The 21297-nt window shown below is 36.2% G+C and overlaps 1 protein-coding gene across 1 annotated transcript in view; it reads right to left on the bottom strand.

Annotated features, from left to right (window-relative positions):
• LOC107601379 (histone deacetylase 4-like) overlaps nucleotides 1-21297 on the bottom strand; it is a 200749-nt gene that overhangs the window by 76360 nt on the left and 103092 nt on the right. Inside the window, exons 7-12 of the mRNA XM_016293542.1 lie at nucleotides 10324-10452; nucleotides 10062-10174; nucleotides 8366-8482; nucleotides 7950-8139; nucleotides 4764-4957; nucleotides 133-339 (exon numbers count right to left, since the gene is read on the bottom strand). Of these exons, the coding sequence (XP_016149028.1) occupies nucleotides 133-339; nucleotides 4764-4957; nucleotides 7950-8139; nucleotides 8366-8482; nucleotides 10062-10174; nucleotides 10324-10452 (950 nt within the window). The remainder of the gene's footprint in view (nucleotides 1-132; nucleotides 340-4763; nucleotides 4958-7949; nucleotides 8140-8365; nucleotides 8483-10061; nucleotides 10175-10323; nucleotides 10453-21297) is intronic.

Below are 21297 nucleotides of genomic sequence, written 5' to 3'. Positions count from 1 at the left end.
GGAGCCTGTTGCTGCCCCCTTCTGGTGCTCAGTGTGTTTGTGACTTCATCCAGTGCCATTCACAGAAACAGCGACAGATGCGCTTTCATACAGTATATTCCTGCAGCTGTCTGTCTGCTCTAACACCCTCACCTGTCTGAAGAGCAGCTCTTCCTCGGGTTGCATCTCTCTCTGCTGGAACTCTTCATCCTGCTCATCCGGAGGTTCCTGTTTGATGGTGACCCCGTGAGGAAGAGCCTCCGTGGAGTCGCCCAGGCCCTGGTGCTCCCGCAGCTCCTCCTCCGTCTCCTCCGGGTGGCTCTCATGCTGTCGGCCCGGCTCGTTCGGCTTAGCCATCATCTGAGAGAAACACATGTCAAAATCCCCATCAATTCAACTGATGAATCAGACTTCTACCGATTCAAAATTAATAACTTCTTTAGAAAATATGATTGGGATCTTTATTCAATAGTCCTGGAACAAACACCTTAAAAAAGGAAAAACTTGTTACAATTATTAAGTGTACTAAACAATAAGATTCTTTCTTTTTGTTGAAAGAAATTCATACTTTTATTCAGCAAGAACACATTAAATTGATCAAAAGTGACAGTAAAGACAGTTATAATGTTATAAAAGATCTATTTCTATTAAATATCAAATAAATACTGTTCTTTTATACTTTCTATTCCTCAAAGAATCTGTGGGGGTGGAGTAATGGTTTCTGAAAATTCCCTCGAGGGAACGAGACGCTGCGTCTCGGTGCCAGCCTTCCGGCGTCCCTGCCAGCGCTTGCTTCACTCCCTGAGCTGACGCTGGTCTCACCGCACGTGCTTTTATAGCCTCCTGGTCATTACGTCACCCGCCGTGACGTCTCGCCCATCTATTGGTCTGATTACACACGAAATTCAGAGCCCGTCACGCTGAACGGCGTTCCCCTAGCGTTTCTCGACGCAGCGTCTCGTTCCCTCGAGGAACTAGGGTTACATACGTAACCTGAGGCGTTTGCCATGACAGGAATACATTTCATTTTAAAATATATTAAAATAGAAACCAGTTATTTTAATTTGTAATGACCTTTCACAATATTACTGGTTTTACTGCATTTGTGATCAAATAAATTCAGCCTTGGTGAGCAGAAGAAACTTTACACCATTAACAAATCATAACAACTGAAATGTCTGAATAAGTACAAAATAAAATCAATAATAAAAAAACAAATATATATATATATATAATTCATTATATAAATTGTTAACAATTGTTTAACGATCTGATGATATATCTATCAGATCGTTAAACAATTGTTAGCCAGTGTTTGTAGTGTAGCTAACTATATAAAAAGTATAAACCAACCCTTAAAAACCAACATAAAATAAAACGGACCCCATTTACTTTATTAATACACATTTTTAAAACATAAAACACCTTGGTTCTCTCAGAATTACATCACTTAATGGAAGTAAAACTGGCTGTGATTGTGAATGTTGACTAACAAAACGGGACTTCGTGAGAAAAGGACTTAAGACCTCTGCAACACACACACATCTTGTGTCAAAAAATACAGAGTCAAAGCTACAGTTGGATTAAATAATACTCTTGGAACAACAGGAACAAAAGAAACCGTCCTCTTGGCTCAAGTTCATGCTGTGACAGCTGTGTCTAACCCTATCACTGTGGCAATGACAGCTCTAGCCCCACCCACACACACACACACACACACACACACACACACACACACACACACTCTCACACACACACTCTCACACACACACACACACACACACACACACACACACACACACACACACACACACACACTCACACACACTCTCACACACTCTCACACACTCTCACACACACACACACACACACTTGAGTGTGGTAAAAACACAGCCCCCTGGCAATGTGCCGAGGGAACATAATTGACGTCAGAGCATTCGGCAATTGCCTCATCCCTGTGCTTCATTCTAAACAAGCTTTTCTTTTTTTATATTCTCCTCTTTGTTTTTCCCACATCCTCACTTGCAGCTCCATCTCTCCCTTCAGCGTAGTGAACATGTCGGATGTTCATGCCAGGTAAATTACACATTACATTTCTTTGTAAAATAAATCAGTCAAAGCCAAAATGACAGGAATAATCCCAAACTTGATACCAGATACAATTTGACAGCGGAAAAACTTCCCAAAAACGTCAATCACCCTGGTCTCTTTGTCACAAAAGTTCAATAATTAGGCCCAAAACATCTTCGGCTGTTCACAAAGTTAGACGTTCTGTCAGCGTCAGTAGCGCTGCACACAAACTTGACAGGTGTGGCTTGGGTCATGAATATTAATTAGGTTATTTGAATTCTGTCATCATTTACCCACCCACATATCAGTCCATTGGTAAGCAAAGGCTGTCAAGCTCCAAAAGTGACAGACAAAAAGGAAAAATTAAGTCTTGAGTACTATTTTTTGGGATTCCGAAATCAAATTTTTAGGAAAACACAGAAATGAAGACATTTTTCACCAACAACCTTCACTGCTGCAGCACATGAATCTCATTTACATTTGTTTATATTTACATGTGGTGAATCTAAAGAAGTCATGCAAGATTTGTAGTCAATTATGCCAAATATTTCTGGTTCTCATGTCTCATTGTGACATGCCAAATTTGAATATATGCATATTTAAATTGCACAAATGAGAAATCAAAACTACATTGGGGGGGGTTCACTTAATGGAAGTAAAACAGGTTGTGTATGTTGACTTTAACAATACAGGACTTCATCCAAAGAAGATATTTTGAAGAATGTTGGTAACAAATTGCTGGTAGCCAGTGACTTCCACAGTATTTTTTCCATACTGTGGAAGTCAATGGCTCCCGGCAACTGTATGGTTACCAACATTCTTCCAAATATTTTCTTTTTTGTTCAACAGAAGAAAGAAACTCATTTCACCCAAAAATGAAAATTCTATCATTAACTCACCGACCACCTGTTCCAAACCTGTACGAATTTCTTTCTTTGTTGATAGTAATGTTGGTAACCAAAGAGTTGACGGTTGACTTCCATAGTTTGGGGGGGAAAAAATACGGTAACACTTTACAATAAGGTTCATTAGTTAACATGAACTAATAATGAACTGCACTTATACAGCGTTTATTAATCTTTGATAATGTTAATTTCAACATTTACTAACACATTATTAAAATCTTGTTAACATTAGTTAATGCACTGCGAACTAACATGAACTAACAATGAACATCTGTATTTTTATTAACTAACGTTAGTGAAGATTAGTAAATACAGTAACAAATGTATTGCTCATGGTTAGTTCATGTTAGTTTATACATTAACTAATGTTCAACTAATGAACCTTATTGTAAAGTGTTACCAAAAATACTTTGGAAGTCAATAGCTACAGGTAACAGCTTGGTTACCTACATTCATAAAAATATCTTCTTTTGTGTTCAACAGAAGAAAGAAACTCGTACATGTTTGGAACAAGTGACAGCTATTTTTGCATGAACTATCCCTTTAACATGTTTCACCATGTTTAAATCCATTTTGCAGATTTTGTCCTAGATACATCGAATAAAAAGCACAAATTAAGTGCACAGATATGCAGAGAACCACATGCACTGATTCACAACATATGTCTCCTCATATCTCCCCTGTGAACTTTACAAACACAGGAATGGAGTCATATCTAAACAGTGTAAATGCTTGGGAAGCATTAAATTCCTCTGACATCTGCTGAGCAGAAGCAGTATTCCCGGAAGCCCCGAGTGTAGCGCTGAGGTGATCCACACCCGGTGAGCTCATTCTGACATGTTTGTGTGCAGGCATACCCCATAACTAATCTATAATGCACAACTGCGGTGGTGAGAGCACAGGCATTAGAAACAAACCAAAACCTTGCAGGATAACGGCCCAACACTGGTAATCTGTGAAATACTCAGATACATACAATTATAAAAGTAGTTTAAACATGTAGGGAGAGACAAGCTAATCAGTGGCATAATTTTACAGCAAAACATTTGAATGAAAAAGTGAAGAAAAAATGGTACAAAAAATACACTACTGTTTCAAAAGTTTGGGGTTAGTAAAATGTAATGCATAGATGCAATAAATTGATCAAAAGTGACTTTTACAATGTTATAAAAATCTATTAAAAAAGCAGTTCTTAGAAACTTTCTATTCATCAAAGCACAACTATTTTCAACATTATCATTATTATTATTAAATCAGCATATTAGAGTCATTTCTGAGGAAACGTGACACAAAAGACTGGAGTAATGATGCTGAAAATTCAGATTTAGCATCACAGGAAGAAATTACATTTTAAAATATAATCAAATTGAAAACAGTTTTTTTAAATTGTAATAATATTGCACTATTAAAAAAAAACAAATAAATGCAGCTTTGGTGAGAATAACCAATAACCAGACTTGTTTCAAAAAAATCTTACGACCCTTTTGAACTGTATATATTTTATGAATTCATTTGATTAATTAATGGTCAAGAAAACTTTTTTTCTAAAACGTAGAAAATATATAAATACATTAAATTAAAATGTATCAGTCTTTTGAAATGGTACAAGCTGAAAAATTTGTTTCCGTTACACCCTGTTTAATTGCGATTCTATCCAAAGATTCAGTCTGGGTCTGCTCATGACTGCAGTCCCACACGCACACACACACACACACCAGCAGAGTGGTTCCAGTCTGACCGTATAAGGAAGGCACATCCTGCTGGTTGCCATGGTGATTAAGGGAGCTAAAGACAGACAGAGTGCTGTACCTTGCTGATGTGAAGCTGCTGCTGCTGGAACTGTTGCTTGTGTTTTTCCAGGAACTGCTGGTGTTGCTGTTGAACCACCAGCTGCTGCAGCGCCTGGGCATTCTGGGGCAGGGGGGCCGACTGCGTGCGTCCGAGGGGCCGATGCTGCCGGAGCTTGTGGATGGAATGCGACTGCAGGGGCACGCCCCCCAGGCCTGGGGACACAACACATGGACTTTGGGTTACACAGCAGATTCTAGTTAGCACTCAGCCCCGAACTAATTAACACCTCGCCTGCTTTGGCTCTCGGGGGGTTAAGTTTCCTGAACATACGGCTGAAGATTTTAAGCACATCTCTGCCTCATGCCCACGGATGACTCATGAAGCATCTAATGCACAATGTACATAAAACTGAAAAAATCCTTCTCAAATAGTGACAGAGTGCAAACAGAGCACTGATCTTGAGAGTTACCATTTCGAACTTAACATGATGTCCTAAATATGTAACTAATGGTGCAAAATGTGTAAAAAAAACCCAGCTGATGTGGACAAAAACGGATGTGGCCAAAAACGGCCAAAACAATATGGGGTGCTGTGTGTACATTAATGAGGAAAAAAAATTAACTTAAATGATTTTAGCAAATGGCTGCAATAGAACAAAGAGTGAAAAATTTAAGGGGGTCTGAATACTTTCCGTACCCACTGTATATATATATATATATATATATATATATTCAATTCAATATAAAATACAGATAAAAAATAAAATACAATTCTACAAAATTAGTTAAACATGTATAAAAATGTTAAACGTGATATATAGTAAAACTATATAAACTGTATATATAAATGTGATCATAATATATTAATATAAATATATAATATATTCATTAATTTTATAGAAAATATAGATAACATTATGATACATAAAAATAGCAATTTAATTGAATTATATTCTATAAAATTACTAAAACATGTATGTATATAAATACATAAATAATTTTAGATTTTATTGTGATTTTATAGAATTATAAAAAGTAAACTAATCATATTTATTTATAATTATGAAAAAAACTATGCAAACTATGAAATACATATGATATTATAACTTTATATAACGATATAAAATACAATTCTATAAAATTATTAAAACTTGTATATAAAAACATTTCAATATATACAACAAAAACAAAAACTATGTAGCTTGTAATTGCTAGACACTGTTCATTGCTGATCATATAAACACTGAAAAAGCACAGCTATGTAGGAAATTGTTTGCCTTGGACAACAATCAATTATACTGTGCAGAATAATTATACAAAAAATATGTTGAATGCCACAATCGACCAATCAGAATCCAGCAGAGAGCAGTGTTATGAAGACCACAGAGTAGCCCAGTATCTGACCATTATGAATTGAAACATGCATCTCCAGTACACTAAATGATGGATCGCCAAAAGAAAAGCTGCAGTTTTCAGTCAGAACATCTTATTATTTATTGATTTATTTATTTTGCATTATTGCGGCTCCAGACACACTCTCCATCACTACTCCTCCCAGGGGCTTGACACTTCCTGTTTGTACACTTCCTGTGGATTCGCTAGTCTCCCTGACAACAGTGGGCGGAGAAGAGGTTTCCTCTTTAACGTGATGGTCTATGATGGCACAAATCATTAGTCACAATTGACTGCGCCAGCGAGGCGTCTCTCTCTCTCTCTCATCCTCAGGATAAGTATTGACCTCTTCTTATTGGCAGCCTCTCTCTCCCGTCTCTCGTGAAGCTGATCCTGGCACATCAGGAGGCTAATTAACACTGCCTATGACTAATTTGATTAAAATGAGCCTTCTTTAGTGCGTATCGGAGGAAACTGAATCCAATTTATAAAGGGCGCTGCATAACCTATGCTGGACTAATTATAACCAATAAATGCATGACATCTGCGGGGAGAGCGGAACGCGATGCATTATGATCCTGCGAGGCCCCGGGGCACCTTGGCTGTTCCGAGGCCCCCCTTTGGTGCAATTTTGAAATGTAATGTGCAAATAATGGGAAATTATATCACAGAAATGAGAAATATTTGTGTAGAGAGAGAATTAACAAACCATGTGAATAATACATTTAAGCAATACAACAGTTGCAAAGATTAGACATGAATTATGAAAATGAAACATTGAAAGAGGGAGCAGTGGGGTAAAGTGCGTCAGATGCTTCAGGGTAAGCTGTGCTGTGGTGAATGACTGAAACATTTCAAGCAGGGGCCAATTTTCCTTCCATTCAAAGGACATGAGGAATTATACAATAAGTCTGGAGAACTGCAACATTTTATGATTCCTTATAACCTAAAACAACAGCTAAAATGCACAATTATTATATTTACATTGCATTTACATTTATGCATTTAGCAGACTTAGTATATTAAATTTTGCATGTCTGGTTTAATGATATCTTTAAGAAAATGTGAATAATAAAATAAAACTCTGAAACAAAACAGTACATTCTTATATTGTATAAAATAAATAAAATGAAATGTACAAATTTGAAATAATATCTAGCAAAACACGATTTTGAAACATAATAGTCCATTGTATTTTTTTTATTGTATTTACATTATATTGTATTATATTGCATTGCATTAAATGAAAAATACAAAGCATAAATAATAAAAAATGTAATAAACAAAAGAACAAAATCTAAATGAGTTATCTAAATCATAATTAATATTACTCTTTGCAGACATAGTTTACAGATATCTTTATGAATAATGGTTAGTAAAATAAAACTAATAATAATGCATTGTAACATATATATTTTGATTTATTTAAAATTTTGATTATATTTGATTTACGGGGGAAAATATGGGGGAAAAAGTACAACAAAGCTTACTAGTTATAGAAAAAGTGCATTTTTGTATTTAACAAATATAATATAATATAATATATATTTAATTAAGTATTTTTTGGTATTTTATTTTAAAAAAAAATTGTTCTCGTATTCCCCAATGATTTCATTTTTGTCTTGACATAACACAGATTACACATTTATTTTGAATTTCTAAATGTAAAATTTAATTCAAACTTCTATGGATAGATGTTATAGACATTCTCTTCTCACTTTCTGTCTTACGAGAGGACAACTTCAATAAAAACGTCTCTGCAGGTTAAGGTGTCTCGGTAACATCAATATTGGTTATTATGACTGCAACTGACCTGCGACCAGGGAGTTCTGTACCATATGCTGCAGGAGAGTGTTGTGTGCTGAGCCACCCTCCCGCTCTAAGGTGGACGCGGCCAGGTAAGAAGGCAGGTGGGCTCCTGGCATGAACGGAGTGGTTATGGGTATTCCTGGCTGCAAGCCTGGCACAGCCATTCTGTCACCATCCTGTAGGCCAGATGCCACCTATGTGAACAGAGAATGAAAGAGCATAATTCCAAAAGAATCTAGGGCAAAAAAGAGAGAACATTCCCTCGTAAATTATGTTTCGCTTGCGTCAGAGACCCGCGGTCAGTTATTGTCTCTCAAAAGGCTCTTTCTGAAATACCACTGGTGCTGAAAGCCACATGTGGCCCCCTGACGGTTCAGACAGGGGCCTCTCTATGACGGAGAGAAAGAAAGATGGACTCACGCTGGAGGGGCCGGTGGCTGGCAGGCCCAGGGTGATGTTGGGAAGGGAGGGCGATGTGTACAGAGACAGCTGGCTAACAGGACCCTCTCTGCCCGTGAGTCTGTGCACCAAAGATGGCTGGAACGACACACACACACACACACCAACATATGCACAGATAAATAAACCCCACCGATAAAAACAAACGGCTCTGTCTGGTCGCTCTCCGGACCCCTGCGGGACCAGTCTACAGAAGGAGACTGTCCGCGGCTTAAAAACATGCATGGAAACAGCCAGGAAACTCTCAGAACACTTCCTAAAGCAACAAGCGACAAGTGTGGCCACCAATAAAACTGAGCTATAGCTACTAAAACGTGTCCTAAAGACGAAGCATTCAAAGAGATCTAGAGGTCCATTTAAGAAAACACCAATAAGCTTCATCAATGCAAACAGCCAGGAAACTCTCAGAACACTTCCTAAAGCAACAAGCGACAAGTGTGGCCACCAATAAAACTGAGCTATAGCTACTAAAACGTGTCCTAAAGACAAAGCATTCAAAGAGATCTAGAGGTCCATTTAAGAAAACACCAATAAGCTTCATCAATGCGCTGCAGTGATTTTATCATGCTTAATAGGTTTTCTTAGGCACAGTGAAGCAAAGAGCCTAATTAAAAACCATTAAAACGTGCTTTTATTAAATGGTGTCAAAAGTGATATTCCTGAAGACACAGGTGTTTAATAAATAATACATTTTATTGTTAATAATAGTCATAATAAATCCGTTTTAAGCCGACCAGTGTAGTTAATCATTAATCTAACTCTAGATTATGAAGCTTTTTTGCAACTTCCCCCATTCACTTGTATGCAGTGTTGGAGGTAAAGCATTACAAGTAACGCAAGTTGCGTGATCAGATTACTTTTTTCAAGTGACTAGTAAAGTAATGCATTACTTTTAAATTGACAAGAAAATATCTGACTTACTTTTTCAAGTAAGTAATGAAAGTTTTCCCATTTATTCACTGATACCTTTCCTGTCCCCATGTTAAAAGAAATCAGGAGTGAGGTGCAAAGGCCAAAAATATTACTTTTGGGTGTTTTGTTATTAAATATAAATAAGCAAACTTTTTAATGAAAAAGTAAATTAATGCATTACTTTCCATAAAAAGTAACAAAGTAAAGCAATTAGTTACTTTTATATGGAGTAATGCAATATTGTAATACATTACTTGCAAAAGTAACTTTCCTCGACACTGTATGTATGTAATAGTTTTATTATAATTCATTATACACATTATACATATTTATTATGAAATATTAGATATTTTATATTAATGCACAATATTAAAATACACAAATAATACATATATTTAGACAAATATTAAAATAAAAACAATTAATGTATTATAATATATTATAATTTAATATAGGCATATTACACATATCACATATTATAATTTGATATAATGTAAGGATGATTTTGCATGTCTTATCATTTTGAAAAATGATTTGTGAATAATGTTTCAGTTTATGCCCCAAATAAAAAAAAGTTCAGTTTACTATTAATCAAATCTAAACATTCAATTCACTGGATCATCCAAAATTAGGCATGACCACATAAAGCATACTCATTCTCATTTGAGAATTATAATAAATACCAGGGATATCAAAACTGATTTTAAGCAGCTGTGGTCACAGATTCATATGCAGTGCACTGTACCTCCACTGGACTGCTGGAGATTGATCCAGCGATGCCGTTCTCATTGGTAATATTGTTTGAACTGTTGTTGGGTGAACTCGGACCAGAACCAGGAGCACTGCTGCATGCCGATTCTGAGTGAAAATGGACTTGATTTGTTCGGTGTCAGTCAAGAATGAACAGATGTTGGAGTCATGGCCTAGCAGTGCATGCAGGAGATTCTGCCAATAATGTCTGACATTTTCTATTTTCCCTATGAATAAAATGTGAACAATCCTCTCACCTGCCATGTCCAGAGAGCGCTTCTTTGCAGTGGTGATCGGACCATCCTTCCTCCGAAGCAGCGGGCTACTCCTGCGCTCCGTAACTTTCTGCTTCAGCCTGGATCGCAGCTTCAGGTTGGGCTCAGATGCTGATGAGAGATGGAACAGGAAATATAGTTAATATTGCAACACCGTTTTCAAATAACAGGATGTGTGTAGGATAGAGTTGTGTGACACTAAAACCAAATAGACTACATTCACACTTAGGCTTTGCTCCAAAACCACCTTGCTGTCTACCTCCTACTTGGGCAGCTGCCTTTTAAGACAGCATCCTAAATAGAGTATAACTTTATACACATTGAACATAGACAGCAAATAGTGAGCTAATAAGCATAAAATATATTGCACATAAAAATACTGGGTAAAATAATAAAAGCTTAATTAGAATAATATATTAAAAAAATACGCATCACTCTGGAGTAAGTTATGAATTATATTTAACTTGAAAAATAACAATGAATACATAATTACAAATAAGTACACACAGAAAAATAAATATAAACAATCAAATAATAAAATAAATAAATATATAAAAATAAATAATATCCAAAGAAATGTATATAAATAAAAATAAAAACACAAATAAATGCATAAAATAATTAAGAAATATTATATAAAGAAAATAAATTAATACAGAAATGTAAAGAAATATATATAAAAAATAAATATTACTAAAAAAGAGAAAGAAAGAAATACATTAAAAATGAACATGTATACATATAATTAATCCCAGTGAGAAGTGCATGTAAAGTTCATTAGAGGGAAAGCAGGCCTGGCCACTGTAAAGTGCACTTAATAGTCATTTGGAACGGAACCTCATGCACCTTTTGCCATCTGCAGACATTAACATGAATAAACTTGTCAAAGTGCTCAAATCATACAAACAGTGATGAGGGACACGTGTTTCGTCTCCCTAGTCATGCGTCTGTCTTTAAGAAGCAGTAAAACAATTTAGCATATAGTTTAAAAAATATATATTTACTTAGCCTATTTTTTTCTTTTTTAAGCAGAAACCTTACTCTTTTTTTGTTGTTAGAAAAGATTCATGCTTAAAACAGGAGAGAAAAAACAGGATATGAAAATGTAAACTATAGTTTATTAATAAAATAGTTGAAATAAATTATAGTAAGCTTGTATGTTAACAGTAGTTTCAGCAAGAAGGTATATAATAGTACATACATTTTTTCAGGTGATACATTTTTTTGATGATTAGTAAGTTTAGCATTTATTTCAAATGTAATAATTACTAGTTACATAATAATTAGTAATTAATAAGTGTAAATAATTATATAAATGTATCAATTACTGCCAGTACATTAACATTAACCAACATTAAATTCCATACAAAATAATAATAATAATAATAATAATAATAGTAATAATAATAATACATCTGAAACAAATGTATCGTGTTTTAAAAATACAGACTAAGGTTTATCATTACTATTATTTATTTATTTTTTGTAGTATGAGATACTGCTTTGAAGTTAATAGTGGACAAGTACAATGTTTCTGAAACAACTGAATATATACCAAATTAAAAGATCAAACATCTGCATTGCATCACAGCATCATTGCATTGCATCACAACTCAAACATCTGCATTGCATCAGAGCACAAAAATAAACATCAGACTGAATGCTCACATTACAACAATAAAGTGACTAATACACAGAGCACTAACATAACATTCTGCCAATTCATAAAACACATATAACTAAATACCTAAATACAGTGAACCAAATTCAAAAGTAAGTCAAACTCAATTTAAATGAGATTTGTAGTTTTATGGAAAGTAGTGTTAAAATCAAAAGCAACCATAATAAAAGAACAAAACATGAACATCAATTGACTTATGGAGACGTAAACCAAACAGATATATTAGGTACGGGTGTAAAATGTATTAGTATAAAGCAAATGATAGTAAGTATGGTGTGGTCTTCTGGTCACACACTAGTCACACACATATTCTGCATATTCTGGTGTTAAATACTGGGAAAAACATGTTTTTTACCTCCTATGGTTTCTAATGAGTCATAACACGTTGACATTGATGGGTTCAAATTAGGGCTGTGAGATACTGAAGAAAAATGCGATATTCGATATGCGATACGATATTGCTTAAAGTGTGTGAAATCAATTTCAATTATATTTTAAAATATTTAAAAATGAAAATTATATAACCAATTTGTTTCACATTCTTTCTTGGAAAAGAACGAATCACTACAACTTCTGAAAGTGACCAGCACAGCAGTGTTTTAGCATTACATAAAAAGTAATGTCACAAATTAGAAAATGTAATTTTAACATCAGTGTGAACATAAAAACAAAAAAAATGAATGACACTAATTTTATATCATTGTAACTTTGCTTTCCATACACTTTAAGTACTTCTTCATATACCACAGCAAAAACTAGAGTCTGAGAAAGTTCAAACATGATTAAAGGCAAGTGAACAGTTAGTAAAAAAAAAAGAATAAAGAAAAAACCACTACAACTTCTGAAAGTGACCAGCACAGCAGTGTTTTAGCATTACATAAAAAGTAATGTCACAAATTAGAAAATGTAATTTTAACATCAGTGTGAACATAAAAACAAAAAAAATGAATGACACTAATTTTATATCATTGTAACTTTGCTTTCCATACACTTTAAGTACTTCTTCATATACCACAGCAAAAACTAGAGTCTGAGAAAGTTCAAACATGATTAAAGGCAAGTGAACAGTCAGTAAAAAAAAAGAATAAAGAAAAAAACTGAAATACACAATTTACAAGCATAGATCAAATAAACAGTAGTATTCAGATACAGAAATGTAATAATTAAGTGTAAAATAACACGGCATAGTGTTCACTGTATGAATTAAATTTAGATTAATCTTTGTTATAGACACATGTTATATATTATAAAGAAATGTTATATACATTTGCGATATTTCGATACATCGTGCAGCCCTAGTTCAAATTAATGTTCAAAGTAAAAACCTGCACCACTGGCTCTAATAGGTAGATATTGAGGAAGCAAAGAACGGAAGCAAAGGTTCCATCACTTCTCCTCTCAAAAGAAAAGCCAATCTTGTGGTTATACTTATAAAACTAGATAGATATGAGGACGGCACTTCTTGTAAGTGGTAGGAACATTCCCGGACATCTATGTTAAAGAAAGCTGGGCATGCCGCCATTAATGCTTGCATTAGCAAGGGCAGAGGAACAAGGAACGGTAATAAAGACAGGCGTAAATTTAACATGAGCGCATGTGTCCATCTTAGGCCATCTGCCATTTAATAAAAAGTAGAAACAAAACTTTTACGATTACAAAACCTGTCGCTGCATGAGAGCAATTGAGCATCACCACAAAGCACATTTATCTGTAGTGTTAAAATATAATTTTTACTGTACTAAAGTAATAAAAATACCATAATATATTTGCAGATATTTAGAAAACACGCTAAGTTCACATACTTGTTTCTCTGAAAAACAATGTTTCTAGGGATGCACGATATTATCGGACCGATATCGGAATCGGCCGATAATGGCTTTAAATGTAAATATCGGCATCGGCCCGATATGAAAAATTATGCTGATATGTCTTGCCGATAAGAGGAATACATTAACTCACATGTGCTCAGATTAGATCACGTCAAGAGTGCTATTAGATCATGTCAGCATTGTAGCTCATTCTTGAAGCAAAGTTTTGCCTGAATGGTGATTGGATTCACTGTTTTGAATCGCTGCATTTAAACTGAGAATGCACGTACAGAATCACGCTTTCAGTGTATGATAGAGTAAACAGTAATAGCATGTGCAGCAGCGGCAGCCTCCCAAGGTCCTAATGCCCGCTCAGTAAGGAGTTTTAATTCCGTAGGGGGTGCTGTTGGCCTACTTTTAATAAAATGAAAGCAAAATACACAAATAATATTTAGACTGTGTTTCTGAATTAAAAATAAAGCAGTAATCGATGCCATAAAATCACGAGTATGTTTTGATTTAAAGGCCAGAAGTTATAGCTTACATGAAAAAATTATTATATATATACTGATTTATTCATTATGTGTAATCATGTGTAATATTGTAATATCATGGGTTATATTTTTTGAACAAATTATGAGCTCTAAAATATTTTCAGAATTTTTACAACTCTTTTGCTTTAGACCATTTACAAATGTTAAATCATAAAATAAAATGTTAAGGTTACCACTGCATCTTTCTGAAAAAAAATGCAGTGATTAATATAGTTTATTTATAGTTATTTTCAAATATTCAATGTACTGTTATTAGAAAAGAACTTCATTATTGTTTATTTAATTCTAACAAATAAGTTCTTATTAAAAAATAACCAAAATTAAAAATAATTATATATCGGCATATCGGATATCGGCAAAAATCCAATATCGTGCATCCTTAAATGCTTTTGCCATATATTCTACTTTAAAATGTGAGTTCCATGTCGAATGTCTGTTTTTGTTTTGGTCTGCGTGATTCTGCAAACTGCCAAATTAGCCAATAGACTTTCGACACCCCGGGTTGCCAGTTGGTGGAAAACCCAGCGCATTGCCATGGAAGCCAGGAAACAAACTGGGTCAGAGATCGCAGATCCTACCTGACCTAAAAAGCCTCAGCATCCATCTAAACAGCTCTATGACTAGAGGAATTGAAATGCAAATAAAACTATTTATCAACTTGCACTTGTTCTTGCTCGTGTCACCAATCTGGCAACACACATGAGCATAGAGTCTGAAGAGGAGGGGGCGAGAGAAACAACTCTCCAATATTTTGAATATAGACTGCAATACCCATTTCAGCCACTAGCTGTCAATATTACATACTGCACCTATAAAATGATATTAAAAATCCAACAGCTCTCAAGCTATACACCGTTTGGTTTGACCACTTGATGAATTTTAATAGTTTTAGCATGAAATATAGGCCATAGTCGGCAGCTGTAAAGGAAATGGATGAGCTCTCTCACTGGCAGGACTCAAGGCCCTTGAGTCTCACCCACCTCTTGTAAAAACTGTTGAGATGGCAGAAGTGTGCGAGTGTGTTTGGGCCAGCACTGTTCCAGAACTCTCTGACACGTCCGCTGCAGTGGCCCATGATATTTGCTGATGTTACACACTCACACACCTCTGCTCCAAACTCAACTCCTGAAGGGTGACGGTGACCCTACTGGGCAGTCTGACAAGGCAGGACAGGGTAAAAACTATTTTCACCAAGTGAAAGTCCACAATGTAGATAAATGAAGTTATATTTATTTATATAGCTCTTCATACAAGTAGTCTCAAAGCAGCTTCACCGTAATAAACAAGAAAATAATAATAGTATATAATAGTGTCATTATTCAACTTAAGTAAGCTTAAGGGTGTGTTCACATTTGTAGTTCGGTTCGTTTGGTTCATTTGGTCAGGACAAAAAAGGAAAATGACACATTTGGTCCTGGTCCACTTAGCGTTCACATTGGCATTTTTGACAGCGAACCTGAAGACACTGAACCTAAAGGCATAGCGATACGTTCACAACCTGAATGGTCGGCTTGAATGATGTATATATTGTGACGGAACTTACCGAACACCTCAAACAAAAGGTGCATTAGACTTAAAGCGGCGCTGCGGGTGTATGATATCAAAGCACACATTAACCGATCGGTCTGCTCAGCGCCGCTTTAAGTCGAATACACCTAATGTCTGCTGGACTAAGCGCGCTCATTCTTGCGCGCACATATCATTTTATTTTCACCACCTGTAAACTCACAAGGAGCTCATAAAAGGCACTTTACCTCATCGTTGCTCCACATTTGCCCTCTGCTCATTTTGTTTTGGTTACACTGCGTCGTCAAATCATGTTGCATACCTTCTCATTTTGTCTCTCATAGTTGAGGTATACCTATGATGAAAATTACAGGCCTCTCTCATCTTTTTAAGTGGGAGAACTTGCACAATTGGTGGCTGACTAAATACTTTTTTGCCCCACTGTATATCATTCGAACCGCACCAGAGTTTGTTTGAAAGTTTGTCATTACTTCCTGTTTTTGGTTCGTTTAGAAGTATTTGGTCCGTGTTGCGCTCATATATCATTCGAACCACACCAGAGTTTGTTTGAAATTGGACCGAGACTCATCTTTTCAGTGGTCTCGGTCCACTTGTTTGGTGCACACCAGGGTTCGGATGGCAGTGTTCACACATGCTCAAATGAACCACATTAATATAGCAATCGCAGCAGGGTTAGTTTTAATCGAACCAAACATGACAAGTGTGAACTTGAACTAAGTGTAGTTTCAGTTTAGTTCAGAAAAGCACTATGGATACAGATATTAAAATCGATAAGCCAATATTTCTTTTAATTTTTTCATGGCCAATAACCGATAAATGGCTGATATTAAAATTCTCTAATATGTTGTCCGATTAATTTAAAAATTAAAGCCTAAAACAATAGTTACAAATGCAGATATTTGAAACCGATATTTCTTTTTTGTTTTAGGGCTGATAACGGATAAATGGCCGATATAAAAATTCTACAATTAAATTGAAAATAAAACCTATAATAAATTATTTCAAAGGCTAGCAGTGAATTTAGGCATCAGAAAATTGTAATATGCAATATGAAAAATTGATTTTGACTTTGATATTTTCTAAAGATTACATTTACCAGTGTAATTACATTATTAGTTGAATTATTAATTATTAAGAAATACAAAAAACTTGTTTAATACTTTAAATGAGTGTTAGATGGCAAGAAATGTAACCCACAGTAAATGGAAAAATAGGGAAAATTACCTTGCACAATTAAATAAACAATATTGGCTGATAAACACCCAGTATCAACTGATTACATTAAATACAATTGGTTGATAATCGATACAATACAGGTATTTTGTGCATTCCTAAAAAGTACCAGCTCCCTCTTGCACAGCATCTCTGACATATCAGCCGAGAAGAACCTCACACCACAAGCTGATGAATTAATTCTCAGAATATGAAATACGAGAGAAGATATATTTTCATGATGATGATTGCTGAGGAGAAGATCTGGAGGAGTTACCAGGCTGATAAAGTGAGGACAAGTTGTCAACAGAGCTGACGGGAAATGACAAGCCAGGGCTCCAGACAAAAAAAATAATAGAATAAGGAGCCATGGGGAGTCATTCAGCGCGGAAATGTATTGTCAACACTGTTCTGAGATGTCTCAATAAAATAGCTTAGAAACTGAAAAGTTCCAGCATATATTTCTTAATAACTAGTAAATTCCACAGCTTCACTACTAGTAGAGAGACGCTGCCTGGTAGAACTAATTCACACACGCAATCGCTCTCTCATTAATGCATTCATATTAATGTAATCTTTACTGTGCTACTTTATCTGTATCTGATTTAGAACGGGCAGAAATCTGTGAGTAATATAACGACTTAAAGACAAAAGAACTGATTAAAAAAAAGCTGTTATAGGAGCAACAGCCATGTGGGCATCGCTCTGTCATATGCCATAGCTGTGCACAAGCTGTTTATCACCGCTCCAGACTTATTTGTTCATTAATGACGTCATCAGAGACTAGTCGACTTCGACTCGACTTTCATCACATAAAAGTCGACTTCAAAAAATCAGAAGCCCTAGTCACCAGTGGCGACCTCAGCAAAAACTTAACTCACAAAATGTATATTTTTGGTCACAAATGCGACCGTTTTAGTCGCAGTCTGGAGCCCTGCAAGCAGAAGTCATTACCCTACAGATAATAAAAAAGCACTTAGTTCCAGATAAGGGAAATGAGCTTTTAGGAGGCAAACAGAAGCTGTGTTGAGTGGACAGCATGTTCAGGGAGCGGCACGGCTCCTCATTAACCCTAAACATTACCCCTAAACATGACGATTCCCTTCCTAAAATATAAAAAGAAGTAATAGATGTTCATGCATACAGGTCCATTTAAACTATATGTGAAAAACAGAAAAGATAGCATAAAGTTTCGATAAAATATATTAAAGTATCCAGATAGAAATTTGTTTTCCATTCTCAGTGGGAAAGTGCCTAAGCAACATTTCTTTAAAAAGTTGCTTGGCAAAATTGCTCAAACAGTTGTCCTGTGTATCATCAGCCTAACTTTTTTCAAAAGCTCTAAAAATATACATACTGTAAACAAATAGACAACCGTTTGGATTTGCATACGCATTTGTCAGCTTTTGGTTACCAGACCTGATCACTAAACATTACCCAAGAAACAAAGCACAGTCCTGTGCACTCTTCTGTCCTTTACAGCCTGCATCCCAGCTCTTATTAGCAGGTATTAGGTCACAAATTGCAACCTCCAGGCTGATTAGTGTAATTGTGTTTAAAGCTCAAGCTCAATTCCTTCCAGATTTTTCTATCCTCTGCTTTCTAATCCTGTAAACTCCCCAGCGAAAATTGACGTGTCAACATGAATGTGAAGAGCACTTCGATGTAACCTGGAGGCGAATCATATGGTGTACAAATGAGAAGAGCAACGGCAATGCTTTGTGCGACGTCTCAAACTCATTTTCTGTAAAAGTGTCCTATTTCTGATCAAATGAGAGCAACTTGTGTTTCAAGTGAGGCATAACAGACAGTCATTTACTCACTGCCCCAAGGCTGTAAACAGCAAGTAATCGTTTGCGATGAATTTTGAGCCAGATTTTCTAAGAAAAAACACTTTCTGCATGACATGTGAAAGGATGAGTCACCGAAAAACAGTCACGATTGCTGCAAGCCCGCTCTGCGCAAAATGTCAGCTCTGTGACCTTCCTGCCTGCTCGAACACGGTCAGAAGAGCACAGCCTCGCAGCACTGCAGGAGAAACGCATGAAAGAAACAAAAGAGCTCTCGCTGAGCCACATACTTACACCATACATTCACACTTAGCGTAGAAAGGAAAGCGTCAACACCACTGCTGGAGGATGTAACTTGTAAAAGTAGCATGCTAAAATACTGCATTACTTATTACATAACATAACAATATACATATACACAACATATACATAACATACAGTAACTCTCACTCTCACTGCTGTTCTCACTTTACTCGTTGAGAACAGCAATTCGATAATGCAACTTGTAACATATAATAGCCCAAAACACTGCTCACCACTATCAAAAAAAAACATGACATAAATCCAGAAGAGCAACCGTCTGTGCAGCATTCATGGCACTGGACATCTAGCAGACTTCACTGTCCTAAAACAACATAACACTTCCTGCAGCTGCCAACAGCCAAGGTTCCAGATGTCCGACGGTTAGGTGAGACGTGTGAAAACAGACTCGGGCCTGTCCTGAGAGGGAAAGCGAGCGTCAAACAGTTCTGGTTAAGGCCTGGGCCACCCTCCTTCTCCATAACCCCGCTGCAGGAATGCGCTCTGCCAGCCAGAGCAAACTGAGGTTTATCTACAGCGGGACGACTGGAATCGACTCGCAAACGAGCCTTACCACAAACTCAATCATCAGAACTAAACAAAGAACATTTCACAGCTTGAAGTTCAGACCATCGGATCCTCTTTCCCGAGGTTCCACTGCCTGTATGCCCCTGCTACTTTCCCAGGTTAATAGCTCGCATGGGAAATATAACCGTGGAAGGACGTCAAAGAGGTTGTGCCACTCATGGATAATGAAAACAATGAACTGTGGGAACACAGATCGCATCCAACCAAACTGTGGGTTGCAACAGCGCAATCAGGGTCCAATATTAACACCCGCCAAGCGCCAAATGTGAGTAGATGACGACTGGTAACTTGTCAACAGCTAAATTAAAGGTAAGATTATCTCAGATTATATGCAAATGATGTGCAAAGAATTCTGCCGATGGAATAAAGTAAATTAAAATCAATTAAAATCAAACACAAAAACAGTCTATTAAAGAAAAATTAAAAACTATTCCTTGTGGAAAAATTTCTCTAGGTTGTATTAAGTCATTTTTTTACTGAACCCCATGTGGCAACACATATGGTGGAATATTTGTTGCATTAAGATGAAATAAAAAATGTGGAACAAAATAATTTGTTTCTTTGACAGGTGCAGTTGATTAGCATGACTCATGCCGTTTGTCACAAATATGCAACAAAAAAAAAGCTATGAAATAAATTAATTAATTAAATAAATAAAAACAACTAAACAGTCTCTTTCTTGCAGGGAAAAAAATTAAATAAAATAACAGCTAAACAACCGGTTTCTTATAGGGATAAAATATAAAATATATTACAATAATAAAATAATATATCATATATAAAATAATAAAATAAAAAGCCAAACTATCACTTTCTTGTAGTTAAAATAAAATAAATATATAAAATATAAAATGACTGTATGGTATTTATAGCCTGTACATTTTCTCAGATTATCTGCAATTTGGCAGGTGCAGCAAAACGTTCATGTTGGACTCTGAGTGCAATGAATGTTCAATCATCCTCAAGCAGACCTAGAGGTCATAAAGGTTGCTGTACAGTAAGACCCTTTGGTTTAGGTAGCAGGAGCTGCATTCACCTTCTGTCCGCAGTTACGAATGTAGTGCACTCCGCAACACCTCCCCCTCCCTGGCCTGCACTGTAATTACGCAGGTCTCACCGGGGCTCTGTGTGTGCTAAAGGCCCTGGGCAGGTAGTACTGCGGGTCCCTGACAGGCCCATTTCCAGGGTGATTAATGAGCACAGAGGTCTTACGCTGCCTAAACCAGCCCAAAGTGAGTCTGCATAGGAATTGCCCTTGAGTGCTCTCCTGCAGCAGGGAGAGAGGGATGGAGGGGAACAACTTCTTTAACACACACTGCCTGGAGCCCAGATAGTGAAGATAGTGATGCTGAAGCAGGGGCACAGGACCCGTGCTAGCCTACAGACACTGGAGCCCTTCTTAACACACAGCAGATGTCAGAGAGAATGTCTTTACCTAAACCTCCTAAAACCTCATGGACGTTTTTCCTAAAAAGCAGAAAACTTTCCAGAATGTT

This window comes from Sinocyclocheilus grahami, unplaced genomic scaffold, assembly GCF_001515645.1.
Source record: "Sinocyclocheilus grahami isolate Dianchi unplaced genomic scaffold, SAMN03320097.WGS_v1.1 scaffold304.1, whole genome shotgun sequence".
Taxonomy (NCBI): Eukaryota; Metazoa; Chordata; class Actinopteri; order Cypriniformes; family Cyprinidae; genus Sinocyclocheilus; species Sinocyclocheilus grahami.
This window is presented reverse-complemented; position numbering and strand designations above follow the sequence as displayed.